The 17,839-nt window shown below is 37.7% G+C and overlaps 1 protein-coding gene across 4 annotated transcripts in view; it reads left to right on the top strand.

The window, feature by feature from the left end:
• Positions 1-622: 622 nt before the first annotated feature.
• Positions 623-17,839, top strand: part of LOC121633765 (protein EFR3 homolog B) — a 28,107-nt gene continuing 10,890 nt past the window's right edge. Inside the window, exons 1-7 of one of the 4 annotated variants that reach the window (XM_041976000.1) lie at positions 623-823; positions 1,254-1,392; positions 10,130-10,206; positions 11,851-11,978; positions 14,304-14,454; positions 16,124-16,245; positions 16,481-16,630. In XM_041976000.1, coding sequence (XP_041831934.1) covers positions 1,386-1,392; positions 10,130-10,206; positions 11,851-11,978; positions 14,304-14,454; positions 16,124-16,245; positions 16,481-16,630 — 635 coding nt within the window. In that variant the 5' untranslated portion in view covers positions 623-823; positions 1,254-1,385. Of the gene's footprint in view, positions 824-1,253; positions 1,393-4,436; positions 4,642-4,835; positions 4,902-7,733; positions 7,749-10,129; positions 10,207-11,850; positions 11,979-14,303; positions 14,455-16,123; positions 16,246-16,480; positions 16,631-17,839 lie in introns of those variants that run through there. The other 3 variants (XM_041976001.1, XM_041975999.1, XM_041976003.1) reach the window with 3 other exon arrangements.

The following is a 17,839-nucleotide window of genomic DNA, read 5'->3' as shown; positions in this document are numbered from 1 at the left end:
AACAAACAAACAACAACAACAAAAAACAGAAAAACAAACAAACAAAAAAACAAAACAAAAAAACAAAAACAAAAACAAAAACAAAAACAAAAAACAAAAACAATAGCCACTTGAAGTAAAGGTTCAAGTCCCAAAGCCCCCTTGGGATCTCTTCGGTGCCAGGGTCTACAATGACACATTTAAGTCCATCCATGATGAATATAATTTAAATTATCAGGATACTTATAAATTGTATTAGTCGAACTATCTAAGTAATAGGAAATCATCTCTACAGGGTTATCCAAGTACTAGAAGCAATAGTACTGACAGTGTCATGTGAGTGTCATGTGGGATCTAAACATGGCTTTTCAGCTACTTTGGAATCAAGATTACAGTCCATGGGCTGAAATCCACGCTTACATTATGTATCAGTATGTTGTCTTTTGCATCAAAAACATTTACTAATTTAGGTGATGTGCTCAGAATATAATTTCCATGATACTACTATTGCCATATATTTATTATTTAATAAAACTGACATTTTGTATTATTCCCAACATCCACCAAGTGAATGAATTGCACAGATCTGTCATGCCGACACTATCCGGTGGGAACTGATTTTGTTCAAACATGCTCATATTAAAGTGGTGTCCATGGTGTCCAGTGGTGGTGGGCTGTCTGTCACAGCTAGCTATGTAAAACAAGTGGTGGCTAAATGAATAGTGACGCTGGCTTTAGTAGATTACATATTTCCTGACATCGCTGAACTATAGACAAGGTGGACTACGTTAACCTCTCGTATCCCAGATGTCCAAGGGTTTTTAAGTCTTGTTTTTACTTCATGGTAAGGAATGGGTGCTAACAATCATAGATAACAGATTGGTACCGCTAGGCGTTAGCTATGCTAACTACGTTAACTTGCAGTGAAGACGAATACTAGGTTAATTCAACACAGTATTGTTTACATTACATAGGAGTTGTAGTTTTGATAGTATTCTTTTTCTCCATCCATACATTAGTGTTTAAAACTCACAGAAACTACCGGAAAGTAGTTGGTGATATTGGATAGTTACCATAGCTAATGTAAATTATTTTGTTGTACCTGCCATGGTTTTAAAATTCTGTCCATGTAATGTTAACGTTACTAATAAATTATCACTAGTCGGTAAAACTAAAGTATTGTGTATTTTCAAATGTATATTTATTGAAACGTATATAGATAGCAACAAGATGTATTAGCGATTCGGCTAATTTGGGCATTCTAACGTTATCAGGCCAAAGACGAGCCAGCGGCTTTCCTGATTCGTGAAGCCCTGGTGGAAGCTCCGTTCTGGGTTGATTTGCAACCCACCTCCCCGTCTTTCTGAAGCTGGTGGAGCAACGCCTCCTTGCGACTTAAATCTAGTATGACAGGTGAGTAACACCAAAGTACATTTTCGCCTGCAGCATCACTGCCAAAAGAAGCGATTCGTGTCCTCCAAAATCCGGAGAAGAGTAGTTTTGGAGGAAGGTAAAAAAAAAAAAAAAGTGTTTGCAGACTGCAGTGCAAAACTCTGCTAACATAGAAAGCGGTTTGTTTTGTGGGAGAAACGTTGCTTTACCTTTCCTAATTTATCATAGTATATACGTGCCTCCAAGTGTGTAATGTGTAAACTTACACAGAAATCACACAGAAGATATTTTGCATGCAGATGCACCCACTGCCATCCACGGTTACATTCCCTGATCTTCAAGCCCACTGACTGAATGACTGTCCTACGGTGCCCCTCTTTCCCAGCTTCTCTCCACCCTCTTTTCTCTGTGCTTGGATAGTGAGTTCCATTGTGTCAGTGAGATGCTTACTAATGAGTACACACAGTGAGAGCAGAGCTGCTACTGAAGGACTTATCGCTAATCTCTTGGTTAATGCGGACAACTTGTATGTACTTGTATAAATTACTAATAAGCCTTGGGACAGGGACATACCGCAACTTTGTGTTCCCTGAGTTTGTGAGTTTGTTGTCTTTAAAAGCTTAATCAGAAGTTGGTATTCCTGCTTTGGCTTATCAGGGTAAAAGTTTATGTTGCTGCTTTGTCAGTTAAGACTAACTTTTTTTTGTCTTTTTAACTTTTAAATAACCAAACGGTTGGACATTTTTTTGTCTGCGGATTGTAGCATTACATTGATGTATTTGGTTTTGGCTCATAAGTTTGCTGTGTCTGTGAAAGGGAAAGTGTGTGTCTGAGTGTGTGTGCATATTGTTGCCTGCTATGCCATTGCCTGTTACTGATGTTCCAGCCACTCAGAGGCTGGCACTGGACTGCCGTGCCCTTCTGGACCATCGTGTTGGCAAGGGTAAGTGACAACACCAGCTCTTCTGTTCTCTCTATGTTCCATTTTTTTAAGTCATATGGACTTAGAGGGGTTTCATTAAAAGCTGGTTTCTTTTATATTGCTCAACGTTGCCTAATTAAAACTAGTCATGATAGAAATGAACATTCTGCTATGGGGTTTGAGTTGCTCTGTACGCCTTTCCTTTTTTTTTTTAAAGTTGTGTGATAGTTTATATACAAAGTGCTTTTTGACCTAACAAGTACTGTATGAATGAGTGTTTGATTGGATGAATGTGGCATGTAGTGTAAAAGTGACTTAAGTGGTCAAATAAGACTAGAAAGTGCTATATTAAATCAGTTATTACCATTTAGTTCATTAAGAATTGTTTGAAAGAAGTACAATAACATTGGCTGAATCACAAAATACTCTTTAGTTTTGTCGCCTATTTAATCATGAAAGATTTTTATTTATTATTCCATAAGAAAGCAGGTTACATACTCTATAATGAACATCGACAAGAACTTTTGGCATATGAAAACATGACATCAAATATTCCGAAAAGTCAATTACATACAAATGAGCAAAGTAAGTATGAAAAAAGGATTTTTCTTTAAGTTGTTTAATGAAGTATGCAGTAGTCATATTCTGAACAAAACTAAGGCTAAAAACTAAAGTTTTTATATCTGAATCTGTATTCACAATATGCCAAAATGACACAATTTCACTACAATCTCAAATTTGCTGAACCTTTCCTGTAGCTTACTCTCTTTCAAATGCAGTTGACAGTCGCTGCAGAGGTTGTAAAATCAAGTCATACACTCACAAGAAGTTAGGCATATTCAATTAATGGAAAATATAAAAAAACAATGTTACACTGATATTATATCATGTATATGGGACATTTGGTAGAAGCATGCAGTAGTAATTCCTTAATCTGAAATTTATAGAAATAAAAGTTAACAAAAGTGATGGGTATACCACAACATAAAAATGTCAGTGTCAGTAACTTGTCATGTTATATGTTCCCGGTCGATCTATGGTTCAGACACATTTTTTTTTTCTTTTTAGCACCTTGATAGAGAACAACATGTTGTGTAATAAATACCAAAATATAAAAAAGTTGTATATGTAAATGCAAAGTTTAGAGAAGTCAAATTAAGTTCACCTAACGTTATAATGCATTCTTGGGTGCATTCGGACATCATATAAAAAGCTGAATATTCCCAACTTTTTGTGAGTAGTGTAAATGAATTAGCTTAACCACAATTAGCTCTCACTTTCTAAACGTTTTCTATCTTCTGTGTTTAAATTATTTGTTCTTTGTAGTTTTCTCATGGTCACTTTTTCATAAAACTTTAAAAATGACATTTGAAATAGACTGAGTGGCAATAAAATATTTCAGTGACACATTTATGATTTTACAAGGACACTACAGCCTTGTAAGATTTCTGGCTCCCTGTCAGACTTGTTCTTTCAACCCAGTTATTTGATGACGCAGAACATGTTGATGGTTGTCTAATCACACATTTTCTACAATTTATTTGCATTAAATATTTGGCTTTCTAAAATAGAATATACTGTAGAGTACATGTGAGTTGTCAAAGTAGCAACATTTTAGATATTTGTGTAAAAATTTTAGTCTTTAAATTTCTGAAATAAGGAGAAAAACAGATTTGTCAGCTAGAAAATTTAACAAAGTGGGGCACAAAGTTGCATAAGCTTTAAGGTAAAACTGACAAAGCAAGAGCAATGGGAAGAGTAATGATGGAGAGGAGGGAAAGAGTGACACTGGCTGAGAGGAGGAGGAGGATGTTGCGTGGGAGGGAGGTCTTCTCCCTTTTTATCCCTTTTGGTGCATATTTTCCTCCTGCTCTTTGTTGCTCCCCTCTCCTCTTTTTTTCCCCTCCTACTGATTAATTAGCGTAGAGGTGGGTGTGTTTGCATGTTGGCTTGTATGTGCTGCACTGCCCCGTTGACAAGGAGCACTGTTGCAGAAGAATGGGAAAATCCAAGGTCATAACGGCATGCCTCGCTCTGACGTTGTATTTCAGCCCCCATTTGTGCGCAAGTGTGTAAATTCCTCTGTGTGTCTGCAAGGCTGGGAGAGAGAGTGTGTGTGTGTAATTCATAGCGTCAAGCCAGGCTCTGCACCAATCACGGTGCACATTCATATGCCTTTTAGCTCCAAGCACACGTGCAGGCATTTATCCCAGAGTGAGCAGAGCAAGTGTGTTTGCGTGCATTTTCAGCACCCCTCAGCACAGCAGTTTGTCTGAATGATGAACTGAAGCTGCATTAAAGGAAACGTAAGCGTCTGTAGTGAGAGACTCCATCACGATCGATGTATGGTAAGAATAACTATCATTCTTTCCAGTGTGTATTGATGTGTGTGTGTTGTAGGTCATGCAAGCATGTGAGCAATGTGAGCATCTATCGTTTAACCAGTTTTCTTACATTCTAGAAGCACATTTCCTTGTAAGCTTTCTTGTGCCAGATTGCAGCCTTAACCAGTGTAACATCTACTGAAAGTACGTTATGGGAACACGGACTCGAATGAAGATACTCTATTAGGTCACAAGAAAACCCACTTTGAAGATGTTTATCTTTGGTAATATACATTTTACTTGCTCAAAAGCTTTATCTTGAATGTATTTTGTTGGCTAACTTGAGGTATGTGAGGTAGTCAGCCTTGCTGTACAGGTTTTATGTTTTCTTGCAATTCTTAAAGACTATGCATAATCTTTTAATAATCTAGGTAGCATATGATAAGTTCATGTGGTCCTGAAAATGAGAATTGTATTTATGGCATGGTGTTTTCTGATCATGTGTGCTTTAGCTCTGGTGTTACTGGGACATTTTGATATATAGTTCATTGACAAGTGTTAATTAAAAATGTAGCCAACTTTCCTTTGAAAATATTGATGGTGAGTTTGTAGGATAATTATCTATACAGAAAGACAGTAAGTAGCTGAGAGTTTGGATAGTCTGTGCTGTGTGCTAAATGAGTAGAAATATAGTTCTGGTCTGATCTCCCATAGCCCAGTTTTAGTGCCTGTTTTGACACTAATTTATAGTGTGTTGGAATGGCTTTGTGTCATGAGGATTTGTTGGCAGCTGGGCCTGGACATCAGTATTTTGGTCGCTTTATCGGGCCATGCTTGCTTCCACCCACACAGAATTGAATATGAGCTTTGAATTTGACTTGGTGTGTCTTGATTTGTTGCTTGGAAGAAGATGTATATGCTGTTCATGCCTCTGCAAAGTGTGTGCACAGGGTGTATGTTTGTCATCATCAACAAGATACCCTCTTAATAGGAAGGGCTCATCGGGAGAGAAGACCTGATAGACTGATGCTCTAGATATATATGCATCACATTTAAATATCCATTTTTCTTTCTGCTTTCTTGGAGAAAAAAAAAATCTTTGTCACCCTTTTGTAATGCTCTCAGCCTCATTCATGTGATACTCACCCCCTCGCTTTGGTTACCATACAGTTTTCTCAAACTGAGTGACAGGTTATGTGCATCTTAGTTGACTTTCAAATCAGCCTTGTTCATTATTTATTATTTGCTGTCTGCTCTCTCTTGCTCATTCATTTTGTGTTGTTTAGAATCTGTCTTGTGCTGGAATTCACTGTTTTGAAGATGTTTGCAGATGTAAAAATAGCAGGAGTTTGTATCTCCCCTCCTCCCTATTATGTAATGGCAGCCCTGAAGGGTAGCACACTTTGACAGGTATATGTACATCATAATAATGTGCTCTTTTTAGATCTGCATGTTTATTCATGGGAGTGTGGGAACAACACTTTGGATGATCGCAGGTAGAAGCTTAAATATCTACTAATAGCTGTCTCATTCTCTTAAATGCACACAGAAATAGATGGATCTCTTATGCATTTAATGGTCTCTTAATAATGGTTGTGTATGTGGGTGGAGCTGTTTTAATATGATAATGCACAAACATGTCTCAAAATTAGATATACCTTTGCTTATATTTATCTCACTTCTGCATGCCGTTTTCTCTCTGTCTCTCCACTAATGTGGAAATGTTAAGTTGATGTTTTGAGGACAGTAGAGAGTGTAATCTGTTAATGTACCAGCCCATTGTTTAGAGGATAAAAATAGATCTGTGATTGGCTGGCTCCTTGCTTTAGTGATTTGAGGACTGGAGACCCCTCACACATGTACACACACATACATTAATCCAGGTAGAAAAGTTCCCAATCCTGTTGCACCAGGCTGCAGAGATGGCTACCATCTTTTTTTTTTATTATCCTGCTGTATCTTTTAGTGACTCATTGTTATTTTTTGTTTCAAATCCCCAAAGTGTGACTGTGTGTGTTATTATACTGTTCATGAATGTGTATGGAGGTGCGGAGGAGCTTGGTGTCTAGCCCCCTAAATGTGTCGGTCAGCTTGCTATGTAGAGTGGGTGAATGTCGTGAGACCCCCCTGCTATCTGTGCTTTTCACCGCTGTCATGAAAATCTTTGTCCACCCACCTTGTTTTGCTCGCCTCCACACCAACCCATCATTACCAGAAACACAAAACAGCTCGCTTTATTATTATTTTTTTTTACACCAGCCTGAACATAACTAGCAGGATTTTCTGTACCAGTGAGTCACATCGAGTTCCTAGCAGAAACATGCTAATAAAACACATTTTGAATTTACATTGGAAGTATAATACCTGACTGTTTTAAGTGATGGCAATTGTTTTCATAATGTGGTGCCACCTGGGGGCACAATTCTTGGATTGAAACCAATTTTATGCTTTTTGCTCAATTGCAATTATTACAAAGACTGAATGTATTGTGCGGTTAGCCTACCAGCAAGCTTAAAATAAAGACTGACCAGTCACACTAAAAAATGGAAAAAAAAACTAAACATTACAGCAGGGTAAAATACACATATTTACAATTCACCACAAAAGCCACACCCACTGGATTGATACAAATTGTGCTTTTCAGTAGTTATATTTATTATAAGATATTCTTTACTACAGCTGAAATTTTCTTTCTAAATAATTTTTTCTTTTGAAAAATCTCTTTTTCCTTTACAACAAACAGAGAGGACAGGACAGATTTGTTTTGGACATGGAAGATGCAATAAGTAGCCCTAATCTGTGACTCATTCTGAGCATCTCAATCCACCTGCCCCCATCTCACTTGCATTTCTATCGCTTTTTTTTCTTTCTTTCTACATTCCAGTCTTCATCTCTGTCACTCTTTTTATTGTCCACCACCTTTTTTTCTTCCTACAATGGGGACCTGCTGCATTTTCCTTAATTCAGTTGTGACTCTTACACTCAGGCCTGGGGCTAATACTGCAAGGTTGAGTGAGAGAGGTAGAGGAAGTGGGTGCAGGAGGAAGAGAAGAAGGAGTACATAGGGTTCATTAGTGTTTGAAGTGATAGAGGAGAGAGGAGAATGCTATGAATAGACGCCCAGCTCAGAGGTAAGCACTAACACAGTTCCTACTGCGGAATTCAAGTGAACTTTTTGAGAGCAAAGATGTCCCTTGAGACCAAGTACCGAAGTAGTTAAAGATAATTTTTACTGTATTAAAATGTTCTAATTGACCTCCCACCTGCACCTGCTCGGGGTATGTCACTGATAATGTCAAAATGCAACAAAATGTAGGAGTACAAGCCTCACATCATAAGTCCTTAGTGTATACCTAACAGTTGAACCAAGCAGAATATGTATGTTTACAATTTCTCTATAAATTGTCAATGTAATGTGTATATATGTGTATAATGTGTTCCAGTCATTTTATAGAATGAATGTCATTATTATTGGAGAGCCATAGTATAGCATTTTGTGTTGTTTTTTTCTTCTCCCCCCCAAGGGTGGTTTGGGTGTTTGTGTAAGTGTATGTATGTATTTGTTCCTTTACTTTTCTTTTTTTTTATATTCCAGAAAACTTGTTGTTGTTGTAAGAAGGGAGGTGTCTTGTATATGTGTATTGGTAAATCAGAGGCACAGCACACATTAGTGTTCATGATTTGCATGAAATATGCACATTTTTTCTCTATTACATCTTGAGGATTTAAATACTTTTTTGGAGGGGGGGGCAAATGGCTCTAGATGACAGCTGGTCTGTGCAATCCTGTCACTGTAGGAGCCTGGTTGTCTCACAGAGCAGTTTTGTTCATCAGGCATAAAATTCTCTGCCTGTGTTTTTTTTTTTAAGTATTTCTGAACTATATCTGATGATACTTAAAAACACTGCATTAATTATGTCGGTTTAGAGTCAAACAAACATTGACAACATGCTAGTTACAGGATTCTGTTATGTAGTGGTTGGAACTGGGCAGCTGATGATCTTGTTAATGTCGGGTCATTGTATTCTCATAATGAGGTTTTAGTGTCACATCAGCGAAAAGTAGTAATAATTTTGAATGGCACTCTCATGAAAGGGAGGAAAATATTAGGAGGAAACAAATAAAGGAAGGGCTGATAAAAGCTGATTGTTTTTTCTTTTGTAAAAATGCACACATTTTTTTCTGTTTTTTTTATTTATTTATTTTTTTTGAAGTGTCATGCTGTCATCCCATTCATCACTTGGCTGCACTTCTGAAAGTGTATGACCTACTTTTTCCCCCCCATTTCGCTTTTGGAAGTTCAAGACTCATATGGTGAATGTTTGATGAAGACGGTACGATGTTGTTATAATTGCTTTGCAGAGTCACATCAAAATTCAACTAATCATTTGGTAATTTTTAGAGGTTACCCCTTTTCTCACATGTATGCTTTCCCCTTATGACTCACCACTGCTGAATCCCCTCAGCCAATCAGAGTTCAGCTCTCTCTGGCTCCCTAGCTTGCCTTCTTCTGAATTCAAAGTCAGAAAAAATCAGTACAGATACTATGTAGCACTTGTCTTTAAAGCTGTTTTGATTGACAGAAAAGAAACTTATATGTGAGTACTAAATGTTCTGTCACTAAATGACCTGTAACCACATTATTTCCATATCTTTTAATTACCTAGAATATCTATTGTGTGGTAAGTTAAGGATGAGTGTCATACAGAGGCAGATTGTGGAAGTACCATCCAATCTGTGCAAAGATAATAGTGTGCTGACACTAGTTAACTCTGCAGTTTTGGATATGCTTTAAAAGTTTTTTTTTTTTTTTTTTTCGTCATGGTATAATTACAGCTATGGATAGAAACATGTCCATCTGTCTCTGAGTGTAGAGAAGCATAAAACTATCTTTGAATGTTTCTATGAAGTTCTCCTATTCTGTACGTGTACTCTTTTTTTCCCCCGTCACAGCTGTACTTAAATATAATTATGTACAGATTCATTATCTTGACGTGTATAGCATAAATAAAGCCTAACAGATATTGTAACTGTTTTCTGTTACTGCACATTAGTTTGCTCATTATTATTTTATTAGCTACAGCTGTGTTTTCCTTGCTGACAGGTCGTTTTGTCTGTCTGACTTTACAGCAGTTTTCCACCGCTACCTCTATTATACACTGTGAAGTTAAGGTGGTTAACTGCTTCCTTAACTTACTGTAAATCAGATCAGATGTCAATATTTATGCAGTGCTAATTGAATCTCCACCAAGTATCTTGCTCACTACACTGTGATCTGAATGCAAACTGGAATTTATAACATTTCCAACATTTCCTGCGGGATAAACAGCTGATTTAAGTTTTAATTAGTTTTTACTTCTACAAACAGACACTGTATAGACAAATAGGGATTTTGAGGAAAGGGGACAAGAGTTGTCACTTGGTTTATTTTTGTTTTCTCTCATTATGCTGTACATCTCTAAACTGACCATGTCTGCTTGTCTCTTTCTCCATCCTCTCTCTCCTCCATCAGGGGTTTGTGGTTGTTGTGGGGCACTCAGGCCCCGATACAAGAGACTGGTGGACAACATCTTCCCAGAAGATCCAGAGGTGAGAGGCTCAAGTGGCACTTTCGTTTTCATCAGTAATGGTTTTTCACGTTGTTTTTCATGGCGAAGGTCAGTAAACTTTTCCACTGTCTACAACACAATCACACATAAAAATCATAGCCTTTCTAGGGAACTTGCTGGGGTTTGGGTAAATTTTGTTATCTTAAGCAGATTTAGTTTGTACAGTGGTTCATCTGGATGCTTCTTAGATTTTGAAAGAATTAGACAAATGTGTTTTTAAAAAGGAAATGTCAATATATTATAGACATACATGGCCATGTATAAATGTATCACTGACTTTTTCAAAGCTATTGGTGCCAAATCTCAGACATAATCTTTACTACAATCTTCTGTGATGAACTGAAATCTGACACTGATGACTCATACAGAGAATTAATTTGGGTAGGGATGAAAAGGCTGATATTGTAGAGGTAACTTTTAATTAGAGCCGCTGCTTCTGCAGTAACTAACTTTACCTTCATAGATCTGTGGCCAAAATTGCATTACTGGGACATGCTAATTCAGGCACACTTTAACAGTTTAGTGTGTAGATGAACATGCACCTGCAAAAGCTTTATTAGTGTCACTTAAAGCTGCAGTATCGAGGTCTGTTATTTAGTCATTTTCCAGTAATCTTGGTATAATGAAGCTATCTGAGATGGTTTATTCAGCATTGTACTTAACTTTAAAAAATGAGTATCATTCATGTCTCCTCCATACCCAAGATATTCTGCAAAGGTTTATAGATTGTTTAGAGTTTTAAGCTGTAATATGCTGGCTGAGTAATTGATTATTGATTACCACTGTTGTCAGAGAATCAGCCTGATGCAGAGCTTTCACTCTGTGCTGATCTCCAAAAAACCACAGGTGCAACTAATGACACTGCAGCAATGAGGTTCTTGTTTAATTTCTTTACATCAGAAAGACGCTCTGTTCCAGTTATACTTGACCTGGAAAACTTGCAAATTAAAGTAGTTACCATCGATATGTATTAATAAAAATAAGCTTTCCTCACAATGACATGGCAATTTCACAAATATCAGTGAAAAAAAAAAGATTACTTCCTTGCTTACTGGCCTGCTGTTATACCACTGAACAAAGTCACGGTTAATGTTAGTAGTAACACATCTTTTTCTGTCTTTATTTTTACAGGAATGTTTATTTTTTTCTTTAATGGGAAAATGAAGGATAAGTCTGCTTTGGCTAGTTTCGGTCTTGGCTGAATGTAAATGGGATCTCAGTGGACTGTAGATGTTTTTAGCTCTCTCCTATCACTTTCCAAAGTGAAGAACAGTAAAGTAGGTCAAGGGGAAAAGTAGAAGGAGGAACTTGGTGATCCAGTTATAGACTTGCACTTAGGGGTTTTTGAACTGTGCAGAGATGCTTACTTTTATAAGAATTAGTCTATTAATATTCTGGCTGAAAAGCAGATTGATTATATAATTAAAAATTTACCCTTTTGTTATTAAAAATGTTGGTGAAAGTATTCTTAGTCTGAGTAGCCAAAAACTTTTAGAACATACCAACCTCTCTGTCCTAAGAGGGACAAATTTTTTCTACTAATAAATTAATTAAAAAATCAATAAGAATGAGAACTTTCCTTGTTTACCCTTTTTCTTTCCATCTTCCATTGTGACGTCTCTAGGATGGACTGGTCAAGGCCAACATGGAGAAGCTGACATTCTATGCCTTGTCAGCTCCAGAGAAGCTGGACCGTATCGGAGCCTACTTGTCAGAGAGACTATCCAGGGATGTGGCTCGACACAGATATGGGTGAGCTTCAGCTGTTGCTATTTAAAGTATTAACTTTATTTAATCTATCTCTGCCCTGGTAACTGTTTGCTCATTTAATAAAGGAACGTTGTGCCACACATTAACTGATCTAATTTTAGGGCAACTAAAGCTTATATTTAAAATTTCTGTGAAGAATTAGCAGTTGGCATTACATAAAGTATAATCACCGAAAAGATGGGAACATGTATTATACTTTCATCACAGACATTTGCACTGGTGTCTGCAAGATCAGAGGTCTTCAAAGAGATTACAGTTGTGCTCGTAGGTCTCTCTTCATGTTATGTGTGTATGTTCTTGATACTTTTCCTTCATCAGATTAAATGTATTTTTAATATGAAGTTGACTTGTCAGGCAGATCAAAATGGATTAGTCTTGATGTCATCATGGCCTCATCAACAATGAAAATGAAAAATACTTCCTCTCCAAAATGAAATTGAAATATTTATATTATGTGTGTTCCATACTCAAGCATTTTTTTATTATTTTCTTTGTTTTTTTTAATACTCCGACACCGTCAAAAACAGCTGTTAACTTTCCTGCTTCTGCTTCTAAACTAAGGTCGGGAGGCAGAGGCAAGATGATTACTTCTGTGCTGAAACTGCAGCTTGCAGAGATGGGGACTTGAGTCTGGGACTTAGTCTCGACTTGCACTTAAGTCACATTTCCAGTGACTTGAAATTTGACTTGGACTTGAGTTTCAGACTCGTGAACAATCACTTATTTTTAAATGTTTTTTTTTTTATTATGATTTTCTCTCTGCCTGATGTACTGTCTGCTGTCTGTGTTGCCTGCTGTCATTTCACCAGACATAACACTGATGTAACGCCACACAAACACAGATGCATCCGTACGCACAAGTCAATCAAAATGATGTCAACACATCTGTTGCTGAAACACCGCTGTAACATTTGGGTATTAAAAACTTAATAAAAGGGACATTTGTGTGGCATTAAAATCCAGGATGCTGGATCCACCAAATCCACCTTAAAACTGACCCGGTAAGGATAGTCACTGTAATATGAAAGCATAGCGCCACAGCAGTGTAATTCTAAGCTTGTTACTATTCCGTCCTAAAATGATAACTCCATCAGATTGGCTCCACTGAATGTGTTAAAAAGAAAAATGAGGCTTTTACACAGTTTCCATAAACTGCTGACTTTGTCATGTTGATGTTAAACTAGGATCAGACCCACTAAAAACAACGCCGTTTTACTGGGTCAGTTTATTAGAAAAAAGCAGCTGTTGCTGATTTAGGAATGCAAGGAATATTTATTGGACCTGCAAGTATTGGATCTAAATTAATTAAAATGTTGAGGTTTTTAAACTACATTTAAAAAAGTTTAAAATTCATATTTTCTTTACTCATCTGTTATTTCAAGCCCTTAAAAAGGGGGGTTTCCCTGATGCATTAGTGCAGGGATCACCAACTGTGGACCTCTTGAGCCACTGTCCCTTAGACCTCATATGTGTACTTGTTGCAAAACACCTGAGTCAAATTATTAACAGGTCAACGTGACACAAGTTAGTCTGAATCAGGTGTGTTGCAGCAGGGAAATGTCTAAAACCTGGTGGTGATCCCTGCAGTAATGTGTAGCATATTGGCCGTCCTCTCTACATTCTGCTTTACAATGGGACTTGACTTGGACTTGAGATTTGACTTGGATTATAGGTCAAAGACTTGAGACTTTTGACTTGAACTTGCAAAAAAGTACTTGTGAACATCTCTGGTGGCTAGCTTTGGGGTTAACTTCCTTCATTTTACCCAGCAGTGATACAGCAGACACAGGACTCTGCTGTATAACCAGAAGAGCTGTGTGGTGTTTATTGCTAAAGGTTGTAGCAAAAACATTCACAGATTAACAGGAAATTCTTTTTACAGCAAACTTTCTTTGCTCCAACACCCTGCTCTGAGTCAGACCTGCGCTGTGTAAGACCAGCTGACATGCTGTGCGTCTCTCTCACCGTCTTTCTTTAGCTTGACCTTAAAGGGGCCAGACTGTTCTCTTAACACAGCACTGTAAACAGCACCATGTCTCTGTTGAAACAAAAACTAGCCGCTTAGTTGTGCATATCCTATGCTGCCTGGTCCATTCATTCTTAAAATGCAGCGGAAGTTCTTGATCTTAATGAGTCACAGCTATAATCTTCTGATGATTCTCAGTGCCAAAAGCTCAAAGATTACATTGAAACTTGGCTGAATTGTGCTTAGTATTGCAGAGTTTACATTCAGATTTCCTCTGCACAGAAATAAATTTTTTTCCTTCAAAGTTAAAGGTATCAATCCGCTTTTCTTTTCTAACTCAGGTATGTGTGCATAGCCATGGAAGCCCTAGACCAGCTGCTGATGGCGTGCCATTGTCAGAGCATCAATTTGTTTGTAGAAAGCTTTCTAAAGATGGTTCGCAAGCTGCTAGAATCTGACAAACCCAGCCTGCAGATCCTCGGAACCAACTCGGTGAGTTTTCTGGATGTTACTTATCCATGATCAATTAAAAATACTTTATATCAATCCATAGATAAATAAAGTGTTATTTTCAGTTCTTAATGAATAATTTTACTAGTAGGAGAATCCTTGTAAGAGTAGCTTCATTCCTCCTAAATGAGTATTTTTGTTTTAACTAGATGGATAGTAATAAACAAAGGAAAATGCCCAGCAATATAATAGTCTATCATTTCAGTCTATAGTTATTAAACCAAGCAAGACAGCTTGTTTGTACAGCTATAAATATCCACACTCTCAAACTGTTGACTGCTTATGTGTCTTAGCTTCAAAGCTTTACTGCTGCATAAAATTCTACCCATCTGAGTGGATTTAGAGGTATTATCTAATCAAAAGATGACTGGGCGCATTTACTTTCCTGATGCGATCGCACAGAGTAAGCGATGTAAACCTTGAGAGAAGTACTCTATTAGTATTTCAGTATGACCAGAGCTCCGGAAGTGAGGAGTGGGCAGACGGAGTGTTGAGTATCCTCTGATGTGGGAAGCAGCCATCAGTGTTATCGGCTGGGTCAGCAGAGGATGCATAAAGGAAATCAGATTATTTGCAGACTGCAAGGGAAAAGCTTTGCCGTCCAGTCATCAATACAAACTGATGAGACAAAACAGCTTTACATTTATGTCCTGCTATCATTCTCTTGCACATATTGAGTTTGTGCTGAACACATCTGTAAGGCCATAAAGAACTAAGTTCCATTAAAACCGTCCCTTTTCTGGCTTTGCAGATCTGTTTATAAATTGCAACCTAAGGATATTAAAATGTTCTTGTGTTGTTTTCCTCTGATGATAAAATTTCCCCATTAATTTTGCAACATCTCCTACCTGTGCGAAGGTTTTTACCTGTATTTTCAGTTATCACAGCACAAAAGTGACACCTTGTGTATAAACTGTGAACTACGTTACTTTTACACACAGATGACTCCCACATAGGATAAACATTTATGGATTATCCTGATACAAAAAATACATTAGACAGGGGTTAATTTCTCCTGGTGCTTTAACATAAACCTTTTAATCTCTATAGTCCATGATCTTAGAAACTATTCTTCAAATCTTTCAATCAGACATAGTGTCTTCTCCAGCAGAAAAATAAATGATACCTTATTTCCTGGAAGCTGCCTGGTATTACTGGCAGCTGTTATGGTCTTGTTATGGTCTGCAGAGAATTGCTGCTGCAGCCTAGCAACCTCACAGGTGCGGTCATGAGGTCTGTTCATTAATTTAGCTCAAGGATTCTTCATTTAATTTCATAACATCTACCAGTACCCATATTTATTCACTAGAAGAAAAAACTCTCCAGTTATTTCAATGGATGTTAATTTTGTGCATGATAATTTGGCATATATTTTTGAATGAGAATTTGTTTGCTAGAACTACTATCCGCTTCATTAAATACTAATTACATAATTATTGCTTCAGGTGGTCGTAATCTAACTTGATTGTAAAAACTCCAGCTCACAATTTATTAACTGGTGAATGGATTAAAGCTGAATGTCGCCCAGATTACTCATTTGACATTTGCCGGCCCAGTAGGAGACCCCCCCTCTGCTGTGTGTTTTTCACTGCTAATGAGATGTTATGGAGCTACAGATTATTTTTCCCTGTCTCTTTCCTTCTGTTGTCAGTTTGTAAAGTTTGCTAATATAGAAGAGGACACGCCATCCTACCACCGCAGTTATGACTTCTTTGTGTCACGCTTCAGTGAGATGTGCCATTCAAGTTATGAGGACCCTGATATTCGCACCAAGTAAGATGGATGACTGCTATTTTTAGACTAAAAAGTGTTTTTACATTATGGGTCCCTGTGAACATTTCTTTTGTAGACTATTTCTGAAGCATTGTTTCATAAGTTACTTATTTCTGCTGTAAATAGACAATAACATCTTCAAAGGTTGATAAAAATATTCATTGCTAAAAACAGATTTAACTTTTTATTTTGGGTTGCTCATCAAACGACGTGGTTGTGTGATTGTTTCCACCAGAATCCGAATGGCAGGTATTAAGGGTCTGCAAGGTGTGGTGAGGAAGACTGTGAATGATGAGCTGCAGGCTAATATCTGGGACCCTCAGCACATGGACAAGATTGTCCCCTCTTTGCTTTTCAACCTGCAGAGCGGGGAGCGCTCAGAGAGGTGAGTGTCTGCAGTCTCTTTTACATGCATAATAGAGGAGACTTGGTGCTTTTGATTTTCAACATAACATTTTATGAAATACACCAAAAAAGGGAATGTCCCTGGCAGGTATTTGGACTCTTGGCTTTATATTTGACTGGTTTAAATTTTCAGTGCAGGTTCTGATATTGCTTTTTGGGATGGTGCTATTTGTTTTTCAGGGACAATGCAGCTGGTGTGAATTGACAGTTATATCTTTTACAGTTTAATCTTTTAGGGAACATTATCCTAGAGGCCTTGTGTCTTGTCAACATTCATTTGAGCAAACAACCCTCAAACATCACTTTCAGCACTTTTAACCTCACCCTTCCCGGGTAGCTGACTGAACACAAAATAAAATCAAATAGATAATCGATCTGACTTTCTGTTGCTAGAAGAAATATGTTATTTTATTTCTGATCTAGATTGATCATGTGACATGTCTATAATAGTGCTGAAACTGTGCTGTCTAGTATGTCTGGGTTGAGAGCCTGGTGTTCACCTACTATGGCTTGGTCACACATTCCAGCGCCGTTGTGTTGAACAGATCGTTGCTTTTGTTTGTCTTGCATTCAACCAAATTTGACCTGACAGTCTAGCAAGCCATCACCGTGTCATTTGCCATCTCTGTCAAAACTTAGTATGTCCACTGACAGCTCTGTTCTCCTTATGGGTATTTATTAACACACCAGTAGCATCTAAGAGTAAACAAACTGGGACGTGGGGAGTAATATTTAAAGAAAGAAGAGAAAAAAGCTCACAGACAAAGAAAGCAAGAGATTGCCAGTATATGAGACTGTCTGCAGTGTCTGGAGCCTTCCTTTGTTGGCAGCACTCCACGTTCTGAAATGCACTTTGACGTTGCTGCTGAGATCTGAGGGTTATGGGAGCAAAGATAGAGGCCAGCCAGAAGAACACAGAGTTTGAGTGGAAGACAGATAATGGAAAAGAGAGTGATAGAAATGGGGCTATTGACGGAGTCAGAGAAAGGCCGGCACAATCTAACAGGGAGTCATATTTCCTTCTCAGCTTCCTTGCTCTCTGTTTATGTTGTCTGAGGTCTGCCCCCACTGTGCTTCCTTATTTCCTCCTCACGCTGTGTCTAGCTTGTCATTACCCACAGCAGTCAGTAAAGAATCTAATTACCTCACAGTGGTGTATTTTTCTCAGCTTTAATCCCTAAGCACATGA

This window comes from Melanotaenia boesemani, chromosome 22, assembly GCF_017639745.1.
Source record: "Melanotaenia boesemani isolate fMelBoe1 chromosome 22, fMelBoe1.pri, whole genome shotgun sequence".
NCBI lineage: Eukaryota > Metazoa > Chordata > Actinopteri > Atheriniformes > Melanotaeniidae > Melanotaenia > Melanotaenia boesemani.
The sequence above is the reverse complement of the archived record's forward strand: the minus strand, read 5'-3'. Positions and strand labels throughout refer to the sequence as shown.